This window comes from Erythrolamprus reginae, chromosome 6 (genome assembly GCF_031021105.1).
Source record: "Erythrolamprus reginae isolate rEryReg1 chromosome 6, rEryReg1.hap1, whole genome shotgun sequence".
Taxonomy (NCBI): domain Eukaryota; kingdom Metazoa; phylum Chordata; class Lepidosauria; order Squamata; family Dipsadidae; genus Erythrolamprus; species Erythrolamprus reginae.
Window position 1 is genome coordinate 8,079,001 of NC_091955.1, and position 25,528 is coordinate 8,104,528.

Genomic DNA, 25,528 nt, shown 5'->3' on the forward strand with positions numbered 1-25,528 from the left:
AGGTCCCGGTGCCTGGAGGCTGTTGGGGTCTGGATGGGTGTCAACAGACTCAAACTCAACCTAGATAAGATGGAGTGACTGTGGGTTCTGCCTCCCAGGGACAATTCCATCTGTCCGTCCATAACCCTGGTGGGGGGGATTATTGACCCCCTCAGAGAGGGTCCGCAACATGGGCGTCCTCCTCGATCCACAGCTCACATTAGAGAAACATCTTCCAGCTGTGGCAAGGGGGGCGTTTGCCCAGGTTCGGCTGGTGCACCAGTTGCGGCCCTATTTGGATCGGGACTCACTGCTCACAGTCACTCATGCCCTCATCACCTCGAGGTTCGATTACTGTAACGCTCTCTACATGGGTCTACCTTTGAAGAGTGTTCGGAAACTTCAGATCGTGCAGAATGCAGCTGCGAGAGCAATCATGGGCTTCCCCAGGTATGCCCATGTCACACCAACACTCCGCAGTCTGCATTGGTTGCCGATCAGTTTCCGGTCACAATTCAAAGTGTTGGTTATGATCTATAAAGCCCTTCATGGCATCGGACCAGAATATCTCCGGGACCGCCTTCTGCCGCACGAATCCCAGCGACCGGTTAGGTCCCATAGAGTTGGCTTTCTTCGGGTCCCGTCAACTAAACAATGTCGTTTGGAGGGACCCAGAAGAAGAGCCTTCTCTGTGGCGGTCCCAACCTTCTGGAACCAGCTCCCCCCGGAGATTAGAATTGCCCCCACCCTCCTTGCCTTTCGTAAAGTTCTTAAGACCCATCTCTGCTGTCAGGCATGGGAGAACTGAGACATCTCCCCCGGGCCTATACAATTTATACATGGTATGTTTGTGTGTATGCTCTTGCTTTTAATAATGGGTTTTTTAGTGTTTTTTTAAATTATTAGATTTGTTCTTACATTGTCTTTGTTATTGTTGTGAGCCGCCCCGAGGCTACGGAGAGGGGCGGCATACAAGTCTAATAAATAATAATAATAATAATAATAATAATAATAATAATAATAATAATAATAATAATAACTGCATTGCTTAGTCGACGGGACCTGGAGAAGGCCAACCTTGTGAAATGTTATTGGTCTCTGGGAGTCCTGCAGCAGGAGACGGTCCCCTAAATAATCTGGTTCAAAGCCATGTAGGGCTTTATAGGTGATAACCAACACCTTGAATTGTGACCGGAGACTAATGTATAGTTTTGCTTATATAATTTTGCTGTATATACTTATATAGCCAGACCTCATGCTTGTTGATTTCACTGCAAAGGATACCATTTCTTTTGAAGCAATCCTGCCGGTAACTTTAAAAAGCCAACATGTCATTGTCCAACTTCATTTAATCCTCACGGAAGACAAATACAGCAAATAAGACATACAGTACCTGGTTTTTTTTATCACCATCGTCATACAATCCAACATTGGTGCACTCCTGAGGTCCCTGTAAAAAGAGTAATTGTGTGATAAATATTCGTATTTTAATACCTTTTTAAATATTTGCTCTCCATTGGGAAGACACTTGTCAAAACTTTACCAGTTTTATTTTAGCTACAGTCTGGGATATGCCTAAATTTAAAAGTTGGCATCTTATCGTTACAAAGGGCTAGAGCATTTGGAACTACTTAATTCCTATATGTCGAGCTACTCTTGGTACATAAAAAAAGACAGAGGAAAAATAATTAACATAGAAACATAGAAGACTGACGGCAGAAAAAGACCTCCTGGTCCATCTAGTCTGCCCTTATACTAATTCCTGTATTTTATCTTAGGATGAATATATGTTTATCCCAGGCATGTTTAAATTCAGTTACTGTGGATTTACCAACCACGTCTGCTGGAAGTTTGTTCCAAGGATCTACTACTCTTTCAGTAAAATAATATTTCCTCATGTTGCTTTTGATCTTTCCCCCAACTAACTTTAGATTGTGTCCCCTTGTTCTTGTGTTCACTTTCCTATTAAAAACACTTCCCTCCTGAACCTTATTTAACCCTTTAACATATTTAAATGTTTCGATCATGTCCCCCCTTTTCCTTCTGTCCTCCAGACTATACAGATTGAGTTCATTAAGTCTTTCCTGATACGTTTTATGCTGAAGACCTTCCACCATTCTTTGGACCCGTTCAATTTTGTCAATATCTTTTTGTAGGTGAGGTCTCCAGAACTGGGGTTTTTTTCTTAATGAAAAAGCAACAATATTTAAAAAAAGAAATTATTTTCTATTCTTTCAATCCTATGCTACAAAAAACTCATTTGTTTTAATGTAATGCCTTGTTTTTATTTGCTGCATGGGGTTAGTGGTGAGATCACATTTGGAATACTGTGTACAGTTCTGGTCACCATACCTCAAGGAGGATATAATAGAACTGGAAAAGATGCAAAAAAGGGCAACAAGAATGATCAAGGAAATGGAGCCCTTCCCTTAGGAAACCAGGTTGCAACGCCTTGGTCTCTTCAGCCTTGAAAGACAGCATTTAAGAGGTGACTTGATTGAATTGTATAAAATCATACATGGGATAGAAAAGGTGGATAGAGAAAAATTATTTTCTCTATCACACAATACTAGGACGAGGGGGCCCTCTCTAAAGCTCATAGGTATGAAAGTGAGGACAAATAAAGGGAATTATTTCTTCACCCAGAGGCTCATTGGTTTATGGAATTCACTTCCAGAAGAGGTCGTGACAGCTGTCAGTCTTGATAGCTTCAAGGCAGGATTAGACAGATTCATGGATGCCAAGTATATCGGTGGTTATTGAAATGGATGTCCATGTGCCACCTCTATGTTGGTTGAGGCAGGCAGGGTTCCCTTGGGTCCCATTTGTTGGGGGTCAAGGGAAAGGGAGCGTTTTGCCTTCTCTTTCTGCTCAAGATCCCCATGGACAATTGGTGGGTCACTGTGGGACACATAATGCTGGACTCGATGGGCTTTGGCCCAATTCAGCATGGCTCTTCTTGTGTTCCTATCTGGACAGGGAGGGATAGTCAACATATGCGATAAGAGGAAATAAAATAAAAAATACAAAGTAAACTTTCCATCTCCTCTTCTTAGTAATAGATAGATAGATAGATAGGTAGGTAGGTAGATAGGTAGATAGATAGAAGATAGACAGACAATAGATAGACAGACAGACAGAAGATAGATAGAGAGAGAGAGAGAGAGAGAGAGAAGATAGATAGATAGAAGATAGATAGAGAGAGATAGAGAGAGAGAGATAGAAGATAGACAGACAGACAGATAGAAGATAGATAGATAGATAGAAGATAGACTATATATATATATATTTGTTTTCGTAAATTTTCACGGGTATATGTATGTAGATTGTTCTGAGTTCGGGTTTTGCCCTGTGTAATATTTTGCATGTCTATGCGACGTTTCGGTGAAATCACATTCACCATCATCAGGCTGAAGTTTTAAGCTTCGTGCTGTTGTAAAATGGAAAATATTACACAGGGCAAAACCTTTCGGTGAAATCACATTCACCATCATCAGGCTGAAGTTTTAAGCTTCGTGCTGTTGTAAAATGGAAAATATTACACAGGGCAAAACCTTTCGGTGAAATCACATTCACCATCATCAGGCTGAAGTTTTAAGCTTCGTGCTGTTGTAAAATGGAAAATATTACACAGGGCAAAACCTTTCGGTGAAATCACATTCACCATCATCAGGCTGAAGTTTTAAGCTTCGTGCTGTTGTAAAATGGAAAATATTACACAGGGCAAAACCCGAACTCAGAACAATCTACATACATACATACATATATACATACATACATACATACATACATACATACATACATACATACATACATACATATATATATAAAAAGAGAGAGAGAGAGAGACAGAGAGAGAGACAGAGAGAGAGATATGATAGATAGACAGAAAGACAGATAAACAGACAGAGACAGACAGACAGATAGAAGATAGATAGATAGATAGATAGATAGACAGACAGACAGACAGACAACCTCCACAGTCCCCTTCAACTCTGTTAAATCTATATTCCATAAATGATGTTGTACTTTCCTTCATTTTGCTAAACAATGGACCTCATTCTTTAGCCTAATTCAAGATTCCATCACCAGTAAAAATGTACTTGCCCCAGGGGGGGAGGGCGGGGCAGGGGGGAAAGAGAATTAAAGTACCGGTACATATGACCATTTCTCTTTTTTTAAATTGAATTTTTAAATTGATTTTTATAATAATAATAATAAAACATTCATACAACAAATAACAACGTGCTTAATGATCAGGGTGCCCACCCCCCAAACATCATCCATATCCCTCCACTGAAATGAGGGCATAGTTTCTATATAACATTTTAACTTAAGAGCAATATATATATCTACATGTTATAAAGTAATTCTTATTTATCTATCTATCTATCTATCTATCTATCTATCTATCTATCTATCTATCTATCTATCTATCTTTATCTATCTATCTATCTATCTATCTCTCTTTATCTATCTATCTATCTATCTATCTCTCTTTATCTATCTATCTATCTATCTATCTATCTCTCTTTATCTATCTATCTATCTATCTATCTCTCTTTATCTATCTATCTATCTATCTATCTATCTATCTATCTATCTATCTATCTATCTATCTATCTATCTATCTATTAGATTTGTATGCCGCCCCTCTCCGTAGACTCGGGGCAGCTCACAACACAATAAAAACAATTCCTGACAAATCTAATAATTTACAATTTAAAATTTAAAATAGTTTAAAAAACCCATTTTTAAGCAGACATACATACAAACATACCATACATAAATTATATAGGCCCGGGGGAGATATCTCAGTTCCCCCATGCCTGACGACAAAGGTGGGTTTTAAGGAGTTTGCGAAAGGCAAGGAGGGTGGGGGCAGTTCTAATCTCTGGGGGGAGCTGGTTCCAGAGAGTCGGGGCCGCCACAGAGAAGGCTCTTCCCCTGAGGCCCGCCAACCGACATTGTTTAGTTGACGGGACCCGGAGAAGGCCCACTCTGTGGGACCTAATCGGTCACTGGGATTCGTGCAGCAGAAGGCGGTCTCAGAGATTCTTTGTAGCTTGGTCTCGAATTCCACATATCCTCTTACCTTTTCCCATCGCCCCATCAGTTCCTGCAGATTAGTTTCACTGGCCGAATTCATCCTCTTATCCATAATCTCAAACTATTAATATGATCCACCATGTACCAATACCAATTTTGCATTGTCCATTTTGTGGCATCCTTCCAGCCTAGGACTATTACAGCCTGAGCGCTTTCTATCGCTGCTTCAATTTCTCTAAATTCTCCCATCTCGTTCCTTTTAACTAAAACCGCCATTCCATTTGTAATTGTCCATCGTATTGTTAACATCCTATTAATACCCTCTTGATCCTTCTTTCCAAAATTTCTGCACTCCTGGACGTTCCCAGATCCTATGCATGAACACACCCTTATCTTGACACCATTGCCATATATGGCCGTTTCCCAAGTAAGAAATAACTGGCCTTACCTTCCAAGTATAAAGAACATTTCCATTTCTTTCCACGTTTATTATATGCAGCGTTTCCACCTGAGTCCCTAGGGAGTTGGGAGACATAGAAATTTAATTAGATGGATGGATGGATGGATGGATGGTTAAATGGATGGATGGATAGATGGATGGATGGATGGATGGATGGATGGATGGATAGATAGATAGATAGATAGATAGATAGATAGATAGATAGATAGATAGATAGATGGATGGCTAAATGGATAGATAGATAGAAGATAGATAGATAGATAGATAGATAGATAGATAGATAGATAGATAGATAGATGGATGGATGGCTAAATGAATGGATGGATAGATAGATAGATAGATAGATAGATAGATAGATAGATAGAAGATAGATAGATAGATAGATAGATAGATAGATAGATAGATAGATAGATAGATAGATGATGATAGATGGATGGATGGATGGCTGGATGGCTAAATGGCTAAACGGATAGGTAGATAGATAGATAGATAGATAGATAGATAGATAGATAGATAGATAGATAGATGATAGATAGATAGATAGATAGATAGATAGATAGATAGATAGATAGATAGATTGATGATGATGGATGGATGGATGGATGGCTAAATGGCTAAATGGCTAAACGGATAGATAGATAGATAGATAGATAGATAGATAGATAGATAGATAGATAGATAGATGATAGATGGATGGATGGCTAAATGGCTAAACAGATAGATAGATAGATAGATAGATAGATAGATAGATAGATAGATAGATGATAGATAGATAGATAGATAGATAGATAGATAGATAGATAGATAGATGATAGATGGATGGATGGATGGATGGCTAAATGGGTAGGTAGGTAGGTAGGTAGGTAGGTAGATAGATAGATAGATAGATAGATAGATAGATAGATAGATAGATAGATTTTTTCCCTGACTTTTAAACATTTTAATACAGTTTGTTTTCTCCCCTTGATTTATTCCGTTTTTTTCACGAATTCCCTGATAATTCTGGAGACCTCGCCTATAAAAAGAGATTGATAAAATTGAACGGGTCCAAAGACAGGCTACAAAAATGGTGGAAGGTCTTAAACATAAAAACATATCAGGAAAGAGTGAATGAACGCCATCTGTATAGTCTGGAGGACAGGAGGGAAAGGGGGGACATGATCAAAACATTTAAATATGTTCAAGGGTTAAATAAGGTTAGGGTGGGAAGTGTTTTTAATAGGAAAGTGAACACAAAAACAAGGGGGCACAATCTGAGGTTAGTCGGGGGAAAGAGCAGAAGCAACCTGAGAAAATATTATTATTTGACTGAAAGAGTAGCAGATGCTTGGAACAAACTTCCAGCAGACGCGGTCGGTAAATCCACAGTAACTGAATTTAAACATGCCTGGGATAAACATATATCCATCCTAAGATAAAATACAGGAAATAGTATAAGGGCAGACTAGATGCCGCACGAATCCCAGCGACCGATTAGGTCCCACAGAGTGGGCCTTCTCCGGGTCCCGTCAACTAAACAATGTCGGTTGGCGGGCCCCAGGGGAAGAGCTTTCTCTGTGGCGGCCCCGACCCTCTGGAACCAACTCCCCCCGGAGATTAGAACTGCCCCTACTCTCCTTGCCTTTCGTAAGCTCCTTAAGACCCACCTGTGTCGTCAGGCATGGGGGAACTGAGACATCTCCCCCGGGCATATACAATTTATGAATGGTATGTGTGTATGTATGTGTGTTTAGAAAATGGGGCTTTTAAAATGTTTTTAGTAGAAATTTAGATTTGTTATAAATTGTTTTTCACTTTGTTGTGAGCCGCCCCGAGTCTGCGGAGAGGGGCGGCATACAAATCTAAATAATAAATAAATAATAAATAAATAGATGGACCAGGAGGTCTTTTTCTGCCGTCAATCTTCTCTGTTTCTATAATTCCCTGGTATTTCCCGAACCGCCGATTTCCCTGATAATTCCGATTTTCCAAGTTTGCTGGACACCCTGCTCACGTGATCAAGGGGATGCTGTGCGAAAAACAGTGCCTTTTTTCAGTTGTAACTTTCAACAGTCGCTAAATAAGTTGAGAACTATCCGTAAGAAACTCTTACTACGAACTCAAATAAGGCTCCTGGGTTCTTTGCGCCTGACACAGATCATGTCTGCCAACCATTTGAATACAGTAATAACAACTATTTCCAACTCTTTTCAGTGGCTTGATGAAGGAGGGAAGTCTTTGCACCATGAATAGGATAACTGTTTAGAAGTCGCGTCTCCAAGCTGGCTGCATCTTAACATCACATGGATATTATTAACTTTGGGAACAGTGAAAGATAAACTCTAGAACTCATCCATAGGAAGGAATCAATCCATCACATGAATTTATTTGTAGAATCTTATGCGTCAAGGGCTCTTTTATATTTTTAATTTTTTAGCACTTTGAATTATGTAGCATATTTTTCGAGAATATTCTTTGCTTCGAGAAGAGCAGCATAGAAGTCTTTTTTTTAAAATATAATTTTTTAATTGATTTTTTTTAATTTTACAAAAGACAAAACGTAAAGTGTAAAATGTGCCATCACCAAAAATAAAAATAAAAATTCCCTTCACCAAGGAAGATTCAATTTTGTATCCTTCATTTGCTTCATCTCTGGGTTACATTATTCATTCTTTACAAAGTGATTGAATTTAATTTCTTACATTTGCATTGCTTGCGGATGTTGTTAATATATAATTTTTAACCTTCTCCCACCGCCTCGTTGTTGCTGCTAACTTCTCTTCTTTATAGTTATGTAATCTAATTTCCATAATTTCGTAGTGAATGTGGTCCACCATGTACCTGCAGCCAATTTTTTATCGTCCATTTATTATCATCTTTCCACCCAAGCACTTAGAGCAGCATAGAAGTCTAATTAATAAATACCGTATTTTTTGGTGTATAAAACCCACCTTTTTCCTCCCTAAAATAGGGTGTGTTTTATACTCTGAATGTAGCTTTTTTTTTTCAGCCTTAACTAGCTGCTAATGATCTTCCCAGCTCTTGCAGGCTCTTTCATAGTTTCTCTCTGAAAAGAATGTTTTCCAAACCCTAAGTCTTTGTAAAAAAAAAAAACCCTAAGGTTTTTTTTTCATTATTCTAACAGGCTTTGAGTAAGTTTCTTTCTAGCCCTAACCAGGTGCTAATGATGTCGGCCTTCTCCAAGTCCTGTCCGCCAAGCAATGTCAGTTGGCAGGGCCTTCTCTTTGATGGCTCCGAAGCTTTAGAACCAACTGTCCCCAGAGATTCGCCCTATCCCTGCCCTATTTGCCTTATCTAAGGAAATGGATTGCAAAGTGCCCAAACTTCGAACTTTGCATTGTAGAAATTCAAAGTTTAATCAACAAGTAAATGTTTTATTATTGTTGTTCGCCGCCCCGAGTCTACGGAGAAGGGCGGCATACAAATCTAATTAATTAATAAATGAATGAATGAATGAGAAAAATGACTGAGAAAACACCCCTACAAATATATAAATGTCAAGTTGTGGCATTTATACAGAGAATGAAGGCTGGCTTACGTGATAGATGCTTAGTAGGAAGTAGGAGTGAATTTTTCAGGTCTTTCTTTTTCAATTATTATACTATTAGATAACCTTAGGTCATCTTTTAAGGAAGTTTCAATAATAAATCAATTAGCACTTTGTGGTATCTTCCCTGGTAGAAGCTGTAAGGGTATGGCTAGATGATGAGAGCAAAATAGTTTGAAATAGCTCTACACTGGTCTCCCTTCCTTTTCATTATCAGCAAAAATATGTTACACATATAGAATATAGTTTGTTCGCTTTCTTTCTTTGTTTCTCTTTCTTTCTTTCCTTCTTTCTTTCTTTCTTTCCTTCCTTCCTTCCTTCTTTCTTTGATTGATTGGGTTTTTTTAATGCCACCCTTCTCCTTAGACTCAGGTCGTCTTACTACATGTTAGCAAAAGCACTTTTTAAAAGAGCCAGGCTATTGCCCCTACAATCCGGGTCCTCATTTTACCCACCTCGGAAGGATGGAAGGCTGAGTCAACCTTGAGCCGGTGGTGATATTTGAACCGCTGACCTACAGATTTAGCCGTCAGCTTTAGTGGCCTGCAGTACTGCCCTCTACCCACTGCGCCACCTATAAAATTTATATATAAAATTAACTGCCTTGAATTATGCTCCCTCTCATATTTGGGTATGCCAGGATGATTCTACAGAAAAAAACATGTAGGTATGTATGCAATATATGTTTCTGCTGAATTTGAAAATTAAGAGAGACTAGGATAGATCTATTTTGGCCTTGTTCTGGCCTCATCAGCTGGCCATACCCTCACTGGGATTTGAACTTGCAGCCTTTGCCTTGTAAGGCAGAGAAGAGACCTCACCTACAAAAAGATATTGACAAAATTGAACGGGTCCAAAGATGGGCTACAAGAATGGTGGAAAGTCTTAAGCATAAAACGTATCAGGAAAGACTTAATGAACTCAATCTGTATAGTCTGGAGGACAGAAGGAAAAGGGGGGACATGATCGAAACATTTAAATATATTAAAGGGTTAAATAAGGTCCAGGAGGGAAGTGTTTTTAATAGGAAAGTGAACACAAGAACAAGGGGACACAATCTGAAGTTAGTTGGGGGAAAGATCAAAAGCAACATGAGAAAATATTATTTTACTGAAAAGAGTAGTAGATCCTTGGAACAAACTTCCAGCAGACGTGGTAGATAAATACACAGTAACTGAATTTAAACATGCCTGGGATAAACATATATCCATCCTAAGATAAAATACAGAAAATAGTATAAGGGCAGACTAGATGGACCATGTGGTCTTTTTCTGCCGTCAGACTTCTATGTTTCTATGTTTAATTAACCTCTAGGCTACAGTATCTAATCCTTTCAGCTTTGTACCAGGGAAGGGTTAATGTTTTTGGTGTCAAATCACCCTGGTATATTGAAGGAGCATCACAGCTTCCTTTTTACCTTTCGGCCCCATTCCAGCGGCCATCCAGACACCAAATCATATTTTCAAATTTGTAAAAAACTGATAAATATTTGGATATTTGGATCTGCTGGGTGACTTGACAGAAAAACATTTAAATTTCCCCTGGCTCAACTGATAAAAATGAACAGAACCTGTGGCCTAGTGGTTAGAACCTTTAACCCAGGCTTGAATCCTATGAGGGTATGGCTAGCTGACGAGTGCTAAAAAGTTTGAAACAGATCTTTACTTGGAGTTATATTGTGTTGTTTAAGTGTTCCCCTTATTTGTTTTGAGCAGTCTGTCTGTCTGTCTATCTATCTATCTATGTCACATGTTTTTGCTGAATTTAAAATTAAGGAAGACTAGGATAGATCTATTTCAGCCTTGTTCTGGTCTCATCAGCTAGCCATAACCTCTCACTGGGATTTGAACTTGAAGCCTTTGCCTTGTAAGGCAGATAATTTTATATTCGTAGATTTTCACGGGTACAGGTATGAAGGTCTTGGGATATTTGGGTTTCTTCCCGTGTAAGTTTCAGAGATTTCTGGTGACGTTTCGACAAGTTCCCACTCGTCATCTTCAGGCTGGTGCTTCTGTTCTTGTACTAGGGTGAACTCAGCGAGACCTGAGCTGCCTTCCCTCTATAAATACTGGTGGGTGGGTGTAGAGTGCTGGCTCAGCAGCTGCAAGTTGTGTTGAAAGTTTCAAATTTAATAAATTCCTTTCAAATTTAATAAATTCCTTTCAAATTTAATAAATTAAATTAAGCCACCACAAAACAAAGGGTCTCTCGTGTGGGCAAGGGGTTGGAGTTGACCTTCAAGGTCCCTTCCAAGTTACTCTAATAATAAAGAAAATAAAATACAATTCAGGGCTCGTCACCTGTATGGTCCTAACCTGAGGACTCACCTGGTCTAGTTCATACCTGTAAGGCCAAGTATGAAATCAACTGCAAAGTTTGTTTAGTTTCAGGGAGGGAGATGGGGGAAATATTTGCTTTTCTTCCTGGGCAAGTTAGTTACCATACAAATCTAATAATAATAATAATAATAATAATAATAATAATAATAATAATAATAATAATAACAACAACAACAACAACAACAACAACAATAATAATAATAAATGATCCGGTTTTTCCAACTGGGAGCATAAAACCCGAGCAAAGGAAGAGATTTATCGAGGATTTCTCGTTTTTTTGCAGAGCCCCTGTGAGTTTCCCCTCCACGCAAGCAAAGGCTCCAGGTTGCTTTCCCCCCTAAGTCAGGGGTAGGCAAAGCTGGCTCTTCTATGACTTGTGGACTTCAACTCCCAGAATCCCTGCGCCCATCATGCTAGCTGAGGAATTCTGGGAGTTGAAGTCCACATGTCAGAGAAGAGCCAGCGTTGCCTACTCCTGCCCGAAAGTCAACTTTGCAGAAGCTCCAGCCCGGGGCTCACCTGCGCTGCCCTCTCGGCCCGGCCGCTCCGACGCCGGCTCCGAAAGCCAAGGCTCCACGTCCCGGGAAGGATCGAAGCGAGCGCTCAGCTTGCAGAGCATCCCCGCCCGGAAAGCGACACCCGGGCCCGGCGCGGCTGCAAGGGAAAGGAGCTCGGTTCGGCTCACGTCGCTCTTTAGGACCCCGGGGGGAGCGGCGGCGGCGGCGGCGCGCACGCCTCCCTCCGTGCGCCACCGCTGCTTTCGCTTCTTCAGCGGCAGCAGCCGCCTAATGAGACGAGGAAGCCGTTTCCTATTGGACGCGCCGCGCGTCCTTGGGTGGAGCCTGTGGAGGGGGCGGGACCGAGTCTGGTGCTCGCAGAGGGGAGCGAGTTGTGAAATTATTCCTATCCTCTTCCTTCCTTCCTTCCTTCCTTCCTCTTTCTCTCTTCCTTCCTTCCTTTCTCTCTTCCTTCCTTCCTCTTTCTCTCTTTCTTTCTTTCCCTCCTCCCCTCCTTCCTCCTCCTCCCCATTCCTCCACTACTTCTTATTCTTCTTCCTCCTCTTCTTCTTTCTCCTTGTCCTCCCCACTCCTACTCCTCCACTCCTCCTACTACATACTACTACTAGTAGTAGTATGTAGTAGGAGGAGTGGAGTAGTAGTAGTAGTACAGTAGTAGTGGTGTTGTTGTTAATCATTGCATTCAGCCTAATGTTCAGACTGGGTTTGGAATTATTATTATTATTATTATTATTATTATTATTATTATTATTATTCCCAATAATAATAATAATAATAATAATGTCATCATCATCATCCCCCAAAACTAAGGTGCGTCTTATACTCTGAAAAATATGCTACTTGATCTTCCTGTTTATATCCACCATTAATCTAGCCCAGGGGTGTCAAACTCAAGGCCTGTTTGCTGGATGTGCTGGGACCTCTGCCAACAAAAACGGAGCTTGTGTGGGCCGCACATAGCCATCCCAGGCTCTATTTTCGGCCAGGGCTGCCTCCGAAAGCCCTCTCTGCCAGTGGAAAGAAAGATCAGGATGTGCCCCCACCCAAGCTCTGCTTTTGCTGGCAGAGGGCTGCGGGAGGCCATCATGGCTGAAAACAGGGCCCAGGAGCCCATTTTTGCTGGCAGAGCGCTCAGGAAATCACAGGTGCCCCCCCCGACATATGCTGGCCGGTCACCCTGGGCGTCTCCCCACCACCAAGGTGGCCCTCAATCAAATTGGGTTTCACACCCCTGTTCTAGCCACTCAATGCATCTGTCAAAATGAATCTGGCTCTTAATAAAATATCTCTGCTGATTTTTGTGGCTAGGGTTTTGGGGTGCTTTCACACAGTCTTTTTAAAAGAACAGGTGTATGTTATCTGAGTCTGCAAAAATTAAGTTAGATGGCAGTAATATTTACCTTACAAGTAAATCTTGTCTGCCCTCTAGTGGTCATCTGATGTTTTGCAGCTGGGATCTGACTGTTGTAGGAGTTTGAACTACTCTTCAGCTCTCATAAAACCCCCTGTGATTTTATATCTGTCAGTGCTACGTACCTCACTAGCTGGGTTTGTCAATATTTGAATTAACCAGCAATGTATGTTTGGAGAACTTAGCATGAGGTTCCTTTAAGGGCTAATACTGCAATCAGCTATAAAAGGGAATCAGATGCGTTTCTCTCATGCTATTTGCTGTTATTGCTCTATATTTTACTTATTTATTATTTATTTATTCATTTGTCCAATACACAAATACATAGGAAGAAAAATAGACATGCAGTAATATATATGAGGGTAAAGTGAACTTAGAGGAGAGGATATATGAAAGAAAGAAAATATATATGATAAGTGAGAGAAAGGAAAGACAATTGGACAGGGGACGAAAGGCACACCAGTGCACTTATGTACGCCCCTTACTGGCCTCTATATTGCTCTATATTGCTCTCTCTGCTAGTTTTGCCAATGTGATTATACTATAGACTTGCTATGTGCTAATATGTTGGTCTATGATACATATGGTATTACATAGAACTGTGTTTTTATGCAGGAGAGAAATATTGTAGAATTATATATGTGTATCGAATTGTGTGTTCTAAGGGGGTGTATTATTATTTAGCTACAGTGTGTACAGAACTGTGTTCCTTTTTTTTTTTAAAAAAATCTCTATTAAGTTTCTACATATAAAAATAGAAAAAAAGAAAAAATGAACAAAACATACAAAAGAAAAAATAAGAAAAACAGACAGATGAACATATAAAAATTTTAAAAAATTAAAAAATTTCTATTAGGAGCCGTCACCACCTCGAGGCTCGACTACTGTAATGCTCTCTACATGGGGCTACCTTTGAAAAGTGTTTGGAAACTTCAGATCGTGCAGAATGCAGCTGCGAGAGCAATCATGGGCTTTCCCAAATATGCCCATGTTACACCAACACTCCGCAGTCTGCATTGGTTGCCGATCAGTTTCCGGTCACAATTCAAAGTGTTGGTTATGACCTATAAAGCCCTTCATGGCACCGGACCAGATTATCTCAGGGACCACCTTCTGCTGCACGAATCCCAGCGACCGATTAGGTCCCACAGAGTGGGCCTTCTCCGGGTCCCGTCAACTAAACAATGTCGCTTGGCGGGACCCAGGGGAAGAGCCTTCTCTGTGGCGGCCCCGGCCCTCTGGAACCAACTCCCCCCAGAGATTAGAATTGCCCCCAGCCTCCTTGCCTTTTGTAAGCTGCTTAAAACCCACCTCTGCTGCCAGGCATGGGGGAATTGAGATACTCTTTCCCCCTAGGCCTTTACAATTTTATGCATGGTATGTCTGTATGTATGCTTGGTTTTTATAATAATGGGTTTTTAACTGTTTTTAGCATTGGATTATTATTATATGCTGTTTTATTACTGCTGTTAGCCGCCCCGAGTCTGCAGAGAGGGGCAGCATACAAATCCAATAAATAAAATAAATAAATAAATAAATCACTATCTCTACCTCTCCCTGCCCAGCCCACAGAGAACTACAATTCTCCGCACATAGGGTTTCCTGCCTACTCAGGGGGTTGGACTAGAAGACCTCCAAGGTCCCTTCCAACTCTGTTATTATATTATAATTAACAAACAATACTAATCTGGCTCTGGAGAGACTACAGCTTCAGGTGGTAGATGTCATAATCATCCCCGTTTGCCTGTTCCCAATAATATACACCGACACAAGGTCCCAAAATACAAACCATCTTTATTACTCGTTAACAATCTCATGTACTTTCACATGGAGGCAACAACGAAGCAGAAGGAATGTGAAACAGAGGTTTTGTCTTCTAGGAATCCAGGATTTTTCGCAATTACGATGACTTGAATCAATAATTATGGCTTACTCACAAGTGTAACCCTGATTTGGATGCAGTGAATGCAAGGTTTCCGTAGGAGACGAACAGGCTGAGACCCAAAGGAGGGAGGAGTCAAACATGTCATTGGTCTTGAGTCTCTTCGTGCCCACAAGAGAGCTAAGTTCAGTCCCCTTGAATTCCCTGGACTCTTTATCTGCCGCCAATTTGTTTTGACCATTAGTAGTTCAGATTCTTGTAGAGAGCTTCAGCTTGCAATAAATCCTTACACAGGTGGTCCTCAAGTTAGCTGTCCCGAGTCTCAAGTTAGCCGCCCCGAGTCTTCGGAGAGGGACAGCATACAAATCTAATAAATTATTATTATTATTATTATTATTACGACCCCAATTGAGTCCAAAATTTCAGCGAGACATTTGTTAAGTGAGGTTGTTTCGCCCCATTTTACTACTATTCTTGCCACACTTATTAAGTTAGTTAGTAACCTGGTTATTTTTTTTCAGTGATGTTGTAACTTCAAACAGTCACTAAGCGAACTGTTGTATGTCGAGGGCTACCCGTATTCATTTGGATTGCCTGGATTTTCTGATTTCCGGGCCTGGCAGCTTCCTCACTTGAGCAGTGGATAATCTTTCCAAAGGCCTGGAGTTCCTAAAGAAGGATTTGAACTGAGCCCGAACTATCGACTTGCCCCAAGTGAAATAAAATAAAACATACTCCAAATTACCTCTTCGCTTACATCTGACACACAACATTAATTTTACTACAATGAAACAAGACCAAAAAAAGAAAAATCCATAGGTGAACCAGTTTATTTATTTATTATTTATTTATTATTTAGATTTGTATGCCGCCCCTCTCCGCAGACTCGGGGCAGTTAGGAGGGAAGCAGTGAAATTCTTAGCAATACAGTGGTACCTCAACATACGAGTTTAATTCATGCCAGAGCCGACCTCGTATGTCGATCAATTCGTATCTCGAACCAATGCATTTAGATTTGGCTTTTCGCGCCGAGATAACTGGGAAAAATGGAATTATTGCGCCACCTAGTGGACGCTCAGCTCGTATCCCGAATTTGAGCTCGGGTGTCGAATAGAAATTTTGCTCGTGTATCAGCTCGTAACTTGGAATACTCGCATGTGGAGCAGCTTGTATCTAGAGGTACTACTGTATATCTTGCAAGATATACAGAGTGTGTTCCAAAAGTAATGCAATTATTTTTTTAAAAAGTAATTTATTGAACAGATTTGCACAAACACTTAAAATTCTTCAAAGTACTGTCCTTGGGCCTCTACACATTTTTTCCAGCGACTCTGCCATGACCAGTACGTGCCCTGGAAGGCGTCTTCGGGGACCTCTCGCAAGGTCTTCGTCAGGGCTGATTGGATCTCTTCTATGGACAAAAAATATGCCTTGCCACAACACTCTACAAGTCCGCATGTTCCTGACCATACACCAGGTGCCAACACTTCCCCACCCACCCCCTATAGTCCGTCACCCCAGCAGACTTCTTTTTGTTCCCAGCCCTGAAAGGAACCCGTTTTTTGTCCATAGAAGAGATCCAATCAGCCGTGACGAAGACCTTGCAAGTGGTCCCCGAAGATACCTTCCAGGGCACATACCGGTCATGGCAGAGTCACTGGAAAAAATGTGTAGAGGCCCAAGGACCAGAGAGCCAGACACGGAGCAATGGTTGGAAGCTCTCCAAGGAGAGATTCAACCTGGAAATAAGGAGGAACTTTCTGACAATGAGAGCGATGAACTAGTGGTGAACGCTCCAACACTAGTGACTTTGAAGAAAAGACTGGACTGCTATTGGGCTAGTGTGATGTAGGGTCTCCTGCACCAGCAGGGGGTTGGACTAGATGACCTGCAAGGTCCCTTCCAACTCTAATAATAAAATAATAAATAAAATAAAATAAAATAAAATAAAATAAAATAAAATAAAATAAAATAAAATAAAATAAAATAAAATAAAATAAAATAAAATAAAATAAAATAAAATAAAATAAAATAAAATAAAATAAAATAAAATAAAATAAAATAAAATAAAATAAAATAAAATAAAATAAAATAAAATAGAATAAAATAGAATAAAATAGAATAAAATAGAATAAAATAAAATAATAAAATAATAATAAAATTAAATAAAATTAAATAAAATTAAATAAAAAAATAAAATAAAAAAATAAAATAAAAAAATAAAATAAATAAAATAAAATAATAAAATAAAAAATAAAATAAATGATAAAATAAATAAAATAAATAATAAAATAAAATAATAAAATAAATAAAATAAAATAAAATAAAAATAAGAACACTCCAGTAGCATCTTGCTTGGCTGGTATTCCAAAATAAAATATTAAACGTTGGTCAACTATTCCAGTGGAAAGTTTAACTATTATTTATTTATTCATTTATTTATTCATTCATTCATCCAATCATTCCTTTTTCAATATACAAAGCAATAAACGTTTTAAACAGTGCTGTGTCGTATACATCATATGGTTATTTACATTTATTTCTATATACAGTACATCTTTATCTCTTTCCTCTAACCAATTATACCACCTGTTCCCCACCTCGTAAAATCCCATTTCCTCTTTGCCTTCATTTCCAAAGTGAGCCTGTACATCTCTGCACGTCGGAGTATTTTATGTATAATCCTCTTATCCCTTGGTGCATTTTCAAGTTTCCAGTATTGAGCGTATACAACTCTTGCTGCTGTTATTATTTGTAAAATGGTGTACTGGGTTTACTGTGCTGTACTTTATCTTGCTGTTAACGATTTCTAATTAAAAAAAGTAGTTCAGGTTTAAATTCTAATTGTTCTGCTGTAACCTACAATTATTAATGAACTTAATGAACTCAATCTGTATAGTCGGGAGGACAGAAGGAAAAGAGGGGACATGATCGAAACATTTAAATATGTTAAAGGGTTAAATAAGGTTCAAGAGGGAAGTGTTTTTAATAGGAAAGTGAACACAAGAACAAGGGGACACAATCTGAAGTTAGTTGGGGGAAAGATCAAAAGCAACATGAAAAAATATTATTTTACTGAAAGAGTAGTAAATCCTTGGAACAAACTTCCAGCAGACGTGGTAGATAAATCCACAGTAACTGAATTTAAACATGCCTGGGATAAACATATATCCATTGTAAGATGAAATACAGGAAATAGTATAAGGGCAGACTAGATGGACCATGAGGTCTTTTTCTGCCGTCAGTCTTCTATGTTTCTATGTTTCTATTAACAGGATGGAGCATTCACGGAAATGGCTTGAAGGAATCTGCATTGTTTAGTTTACAGAAGAGAAAGTTCAGATAATAACTTGTGGATGTCATGCATTTTGACGGATTTGCAGTGTCTTTCCATTTCCGAACGAAAAATCGGTGGTGAATAAGGTCGTAAAATTGGACAAAACTCACTTAACAACCGTCTTGCTTAGCAGCAGAAATTCGGGGCTCATTTGTGGTCGTAACTAATCACACACCGGAATAAATTTTAAAAATCAGGTATTCCCCAATTGAGAAAAAAAGCCAGACTATTCCCATGAGTCTCTGCTACCCTGCAGCTTCCTTTCTGAATTAAAGAAAAACTTACCCACTGCCTTATGGCTGCTTCCCCCATGGTTTGACCGTATTTTGAATAATCCACTTTTGACCTGTGCAAGTTTGCATAACTAGAACATAATAGGGGGATCCGTGATCCTTTGCGATTTCAAGACACCGTTTCGTTTTCCTGTTGATTACAGATGATCCCTGGAATTTTTTTTTTTAAAAGCTAGTATTAATAAAAACAAATGTATTTATAGAAAAAGAAAACCAATCAAAATCACAATGAAAGAAGTGTTTTTTTAATTACTCTCAAATAATAATAATAATAATAATAATAATAATTATTATTATTATTATTATTATTATTATTATTATTATTTATTGGATTTGTATGCCGCCCCTCTCCGCAGACTCGGGGCGGCTAACAACAATAATAAACACAACATGTACAATCCAATAGTAAAAAACAACTAAAAACCCCTATTATAAAACCAAGCATACACACAAACATACCATGCATAACTTGTAATGGCCTAGGGGGAAGAGCTATCTCAACTCCCCAAATACTGGACAAGAGAGGACTGTCCACTTTTAGAGAAGGGACAAGTTGGAAGGGACCTTGTGGGTCACCTAATCCTCCTGTCTCTTGTGGTCAAGTGGAAAGTTGAGTCGACCATGAGCCGGCCAGGATCGAACTGCTGGCAGTCAGCAGAATTAGCCTATCATACCGCATTCCAACCACTGCGTCGTCCCCCCACCGCCCAACTTCATAAATTAAAACCTTACTTGTATGAAATCCCAGTGCATGTTCAGGCCTTTTCTCTGGGCTTCGTCACATTGCTCGATGACTGGCAGCTTTCCTTCTCCAAGGTCCGTCAAGCATCGGTCACCCGTGTTGCGCCGAGATCGTAAACCTCCCACAAAGAATTCTCCAGTGCTGTGATAGAACATGTGCTGGAAGTACAGACAGATCTTGGCTTACAATCATTCCTTTCATGACTGTTCCAAGTCTCCTGCTCTAAAGCAGGGGTGGACTAGAAGACCTCCAAGATCCCTTGCCACCAAGGGTGGTATTCAGTACAGTAGTACCTCTAGATACGAGCTGCTCCACATGCAAGTATTCCAAGATACGAGCCACGAGGGGAGAGAAATTTCTTTTCGAGACCCGAGATCAAATTCAGGATACGAGCCGAGCGTCCACTAGGTGGTGCAAGAATCCTTGCTTCTGGCTATCTCGGAGGGGAAAAACAAAGTCTAAAGCCATTTGTTCCAGATACGAGTTGCCTCGACATACAAGCTCCCTTCTGGAACGAATTAAACTCGTATCTAGAGGTACTACTGTACTGTACTGCTACCAGTGCGCTAGGGTAGCGGCTACCAAATTGCGCAATTTTCACGTAACCGCTACCGGTGCCAGTCATTTTTTTTTTTAAAAAAAAATATTTTTAATTGATTTTTAATTTCAAGACAAAACAAAGATACAAACAAAACACACAACAAAAAAAGGAGCTAAAGCTGCTCCATTCTTCTCAGAAGTCTCAAAGAGTCTTACAAATCATGTTAAATCATCGACTAAACAATGCTGTTTGGCCGGACCCTGGGAAAGAGCCTTCTCTGTGGCGGCCCCGGCCCTCTGGAATCAACTCCCCCCGGAGATTCGAATTGCCCCTACTCTTCCTGCCTTCCGCAAGATGTTGAAGACCTATCTATGTCACCAGGCATGGGGGGAATAACTATCTTGTCCCCCCCAGCACCACTTTTGTTCTGACTGTAATATATGAGAATGGTGTGATTGTGCAGTAAGGATTGTTTTTTAATATTTATGGGTTTTTAATTGTTTTTAACTTATATTGGATTTGTATTTTGTATATTGTATTGCTGTTGTTGTGAGCCGCCCCGAGTCTTCGGAGAGGGGCGGCATACAAATCTAATAAAACTTAAACTTACAGAGAAAAAGGTAAAGAAAGAAAAAGTATAAACTATAAGTATTACAACTATGTACAGAATTTACATAGTTTTATACCATCTGATATAAAATATACTGTGACATAAATATTCTGCGAGTCTGCGGAGAGGGGCGGAATACAAATTTAATAAATAAATAAAATAAATAAATACATTCTTTTGTTCAACCAATCATAAAACTTAAACCAAATTTTATTACATTCCGATTCTTCTTGTCCTAGTGGGTGCAGCCAACTTTTTCTTCAATTTTTCATATTTTTTGCTTCGTGCGCATGCACAAACTTGTAAGGGGATGCGCGTGATTTTTTTGCTCCTGCGCATGAGCAGAAGCCAAAACTTGCCGAAATCTCTCGTGCATTCCCTCGCAAGATTTTATCACATGTTTGCTCCCTGCGCATGCAAAAACGTGTATAGGATGCGTATGTGCGTGAAATTTTGGTGGGTTTTTTTGCTCCTGTGCATGAGCAGAAGCCAAAAATTGCCGAAATCTCTCGCGCATCCCTCGCAAGATTTCATCACATTTTTGCTTTGTGCACATGCAAAAACATGTAAGGAAATGCGCATGTGCGTGAAATTTTGGTGATTTTTTTTCTCTTGTGCATGCAAAAACTTGTAAGGGGATGTGCATGCAATTTTGGTGGGTTTTTTGCTCCTGCGCATGCACAGAAGCAAAAAATTGCCAAAATTTCTCACGCATCCCCTCGCAAGATTTCATCACATGTTTGCTTCTTGCACATGCACAGAAGCAAAAACATACTGGGGACGCGCACGCATGCTCTCAAGACAACTGAAGCTGCACGCGCGGTGGACCGGTAGGGGCGGAAGTGGCAATCTACCCATGGTGGTATTCACTTACCTTCCCTGCCGGTTCATAAACATGAGTGTGCTACGCTCGCGTGCGCCCTGTCCACGCCTGCGCACAGCCTTCCGGGTATTTGCACAGCTTTGAAAACATGGATAAATGGGATGGGATTACATCTGGGCGGGTGGGCAGGGCAACCTGGAATCAGCGCTACCGGCTTGCCCGAACCGGATAGAACCAGATGAATGCCTGCCACCTTAGGGTTTTACATTTATGAAATGGATATTTTCTTAGCTGTTTTGGTCTTGTCAGAAAGAGCGTGCGTTGCCAACTTACTTGTGGGCTGTATCCATGGCACACATACAATATGGGTGTGTTCCCAGGGACCGGTCCTTGATCAATACAGTTTTCCGGACTTAGCGTGTTTTTCATCTGTAGGGTGAAAGGGAGGAGTTAATATTTATTTATTTATTTATTTATTTATTTATTTATTTATTTATTTATTTATTTATTTATTTATTTATTTATTAATAATAATAATAATAATAATAATAATAATAATAATAATAATAATAATTTATTAGATTTGTATGCCGCCGCTCTCTGAAGACTCGGGGCGGCTCACAACAATAATGAAAACAATATTATAGTAGAACAAATCTAATATTAAAAAACATATAAAACCCTATCATTATTTAAAAAACCAAACAACACATTCATACCAAACATATTTATTTGTTTGTTTGTTTGTTTGTCATACAAATATTGTATTGTATTGTAGTATGTTTAACATAATATAAGTATAAAGTAGAGATAGAAAAGATAAAAAGACCTTATATGGTAATACATACTTATATACATACTTTTTCCCCCCGAACGCCATCACTCTACTAAACAAATAATTCCTTCAACACTGTCAGACTTTCTACTAAATCTGCACTTCTATTCCACTAGTTTTTCTCATCATTCCTATCACCCATTTCCTCCCATGTTGACTGTATGACTGTAACTTGTTCTTATATCCTAAGATTTTTATTAATATTGCTTTTTCATTGCTTATTTGACCCCTAAAGTGCAGTATTGCATGCTAACTCTGCTCACAGCCTGAAGTTCGATCTTGACCAGCTCAAGGTTGACTCAGGTTTCTATCCTTTTGAGGTCTGTAAAATGGGGACCAGATTGTTTGGGGGCAAGATGCAAATCATATTTATATCTTGTAAACTGCCCAGAGAATGATACAAAGCCTAAATAGCAATAACACTACTCTACAGTGCTCTACACCTGCCTTTACGTCAGATCAAACTCACAGCCTCCTGATTGTGAGGCGAGAGCTCTATCTCTAAATATATATATCAGAGGTAAGTTGCTTCTGGTTCGGCCTGGTTCTATGAACCAGTAACAGGGCGGCGGGAAGCTCCGCCCACCTGCCCGGGACGCTTTCGCGCATGTGGGTTTTAGAACCCACTAGTGATAAATATATTTAAATGCATAAATAAAGCTAGCAAGCCACCTAACTTGGCAGACACAAGATGTAACAATCCAATTTAATAAAACAACTAAAAACCTTTATTATAAAAACCAAACATACACACAAACATACCATACATAACTTGTAATGGCCTAGGGGAAGGAATATCCTAACTCCCCCATGTCTGGCGACAAAGGTGGGTCTTGAGTAATTTGCGAAAGACAAGGAGGGTGGGGGCCATTCTAATCTCTGGGGGGAGTTGATTCCAGAGGGCTGGGGCCGCCACAGAGAAGGCTCTTCCCCTGGGGCCCGCCAAATGGCATTGTTTGGTCGATGGGGCCCGGAGAAGGCCAACTCTGTGGGACCTTATATGGCCGCTGGGATTCGTGCAGTAGAAGGCGGTTCTGGATGTATTCTGGCCCAATGCCATGTAGGGCTTTAAAGGTCATTACCAACACTTTGAATTGTGACCGGAAACCGATCGGCAGCCAGTGCAGGCCGCGGAGTGTTGCAGAAACGTGGGCGAATCTAGGAAGCCCCACGATGGCTCTCGTGGCCACATTCTGCACAATCAGAAGTTTCTGAACACTTTTCAAAGGTAGCCCCATGTAGAGAGCGTTGCAGTAATCGAACCTCGAGGTGATGATTACTACAAATAAAGCAATGCACTATTTAACTAAAAAGCAAACAATATATCACCTTACCAGCTTTTACTTACTGTTCCGTAGCCTACAATGTTAAGCTGAACGATCATGTTAGGGTAGACATTTTTGATATACCAATCAAAGCTTTTGCAGTTCAGTTTCTTCCTTAGTTCTTTTCTAGCAGATACGTCTCCGTAATCTATCCCGGAATTCTGGAAAAGGAGGACATCGGTTTCAAAGAGGCGCCAAGATACGTAACGGAAATGATTCAATTTAGAGGCATTTAAATGTATGACTTGGAGAAGTTGGAAAGAAAGTCTGGGGGAATTTCCGCCATCTTACTCAGACACATCCGCGACAATGATAGTACAGTGGTACCTCATGATACGAACGTAATTGGTTCCAGGAGGAGGTTCGTAAGGTGAAAAGTTCATAAGATGAAACAATGTTTCCCATAGGAATCAATGTAATAGCAAATAATGCGTGCAAATCCTTCAGGAAAATCCCAAACTTTAGAAGGGAGGCGAACAGAGGGCAGGGAGGAGCAGCTAAAGGGGGCGGGTGGAAGAAGCAAGGCTAGGCTAAAGGGTGAGTGGGAAGGAAGAAAGGCAAGGGGGGCGCCCCTCCCTTTTTTTCTTCAAAAGACACCCTTTCAGTGCCTCTGCAAGCACGCTGTTCTCTGCAAAGTCTTTCTTCCTCCAAGCCGCCCCTCCCTTTTCTTTCTTCAAAAGACACCCTTTCACTGCCTGCAAGCACGCTGTTCTCCTAGTTTTTTAAATGCAGTCTTTCCCCCTCCAAGCCGCCCCTCCCTTTTCTTTCTTCAAAAAAGGGGGAAAAAAGAAACCCCTTCATCCCAGCAGCAGCGGCTTGGGTTCGTAAGGTGAAAATAGTTTGGAAGAAGAGGCAAAAAAATATTAAACACCGGGTTCGTATCTTGAAAAGTTCGTTAGAAGAGGCGTTCGTAAGATGAGGTACCACTGTATGTGTGTGACTTTTTGATTTTAAATGTTTAGTTTTAAGAAATTTTTTAAAGTTATTATCTTATTAATTGGCCTACAATGTTTTATCTATTGTAATTTTTTTACTAAAATGTTGTAAGTTGCCCCGAGTTCACGGAGAGGGGCGACATATAAGTCCAATTAATAAATAATAAATAAATAAATAAATTTAATTTTTCACAGTAATAGTGGGCTGTTCAGAGGAAGAGGAAGGTAGACAATGTGGGCAGTACATAAATCAAATAAATAAATTCAAAAATAAAATAAAATAATAAAAATAAAGTAATATACAGTAAAATCAATAATAATAAAATAAAATAATAAAACATAAATAAATACAATAATAAAAATAAAATAAAATAGTTCTCCACTGAAGACAATTAGCCAGTGGAACAACTTCCCTCCAGAAGTTGTGGGTGCTTCATCACTGGAGACTTTTAGGAAGAAATTGGACAGCCATTTGTCTGAAATTATATAGGGCCGTGATGGCAAACCAATGGCATGCGTGCCACAAGTAACATGCGGAGCCATATCGGAGGGCACGTGAGATTTTTCCCTGTGTCAGCTCCAGGGCAATGGACAAATCCCCTCCAATTCCCCCAACGGACAAACCGAAAGTTCAGAAAAACGCATTTCCGGTTTGCCGTTGCACTGTTTTTTTGCACTCGGGAGGCTTCAGGGAAGTTTCCCGAAGCCCCTGAGTGCAAAAAACAGCACAATGGGCAAACAGGAAGTGCATTTTTCTGAACTTCCGTTTTGCCTGTTGTGCTGTTTTTTTTACACTCCAGAGTTTCAGGAAGATCTCCTGAAGCCTCCCAAGTGCAAACAAACATCACTGATGTAGGGTCTCCTGCTTGAGCAGGGGGCTGGACTAGAAGACCTCCAAGGTC

The 25,528-nt window shown here is 40.0% G+C and overlaps 2 protein-coding genes across 7 annotated transcripts in view; both read right to left on the reverse strand.

Annotated features, from left to right (window-relative positions):
• Positions 1-12,135, reverse strand: part of GSAP (gamma-secretase activating protein) — an 87,253-nt gene extending 75,118 nt beyond the window's left edge. For all 3 annotated transcript variants that reach the window (XR_011559436.1, XM_070755194.1, XM_070755193.1), the window contains exons 1-3: positions 11,894-12,135; positions 5,477-5,544; positions 1,373-1,429 (exon numbers count right to left, since the gene is read on the reverse strand). Coding sequence is in view for 2 of the 3 variants with exons in the window: in XM_070755194.1 (XP_070611295.1) it covers positions 1,373-1,429; positions 5,477-5,544; positions 11,894-11,993 (225 nt within the window). In the remaining variant the exon portion in view is untranslated. The remainder of the gene's footprint in view (positions 1-1,372; positions 1,430-5,476; positions 5,545-11,893) is intronic.
• A 2,946-nt stretch (positions 12,136-15,081) lies between these two features.
• Positions 15,082-25,528, reverse strand: part of GALNT8 (polypeptide N-acetylgalactosaminyltransferase 8) — a 28,065-nt gene continuing 17,618 nt past the window's right edge. The window contains exons 8-12 of one of the 4 annotated variants that reach the window (XM_070755197.1): positions 23,715-23,852; positions 21,865-21,960; positions 19,548-19,715; positions 18,808-18,965; positions 15,082-15,854 (exon numbers count right to left, since the gene is read on the reverse strand). In XM_070755197.1, coding sequence (XP_070611298.1) covers positions 18,816-18,965; positions 19,548-19,715; positions 21,865-21,960; positions 23,715-23,852 — 552 coding nt within the window. In that variant the 3' untranslated portion in view covers positions 15,082-15,854; positions 18,808-18,815. Of the gene's footprint in view, positions 15,855-17,591; positions 18,966-19,547; positions 19,716-21,864; positions 21,961-23,714; positions 23,853-25,528 lie in introns of those variants that run through there. The other 3 variants (XM_070755195.1, XM_070755196.1, XM_070755198.1) reach the window with 3 other exon arrangements.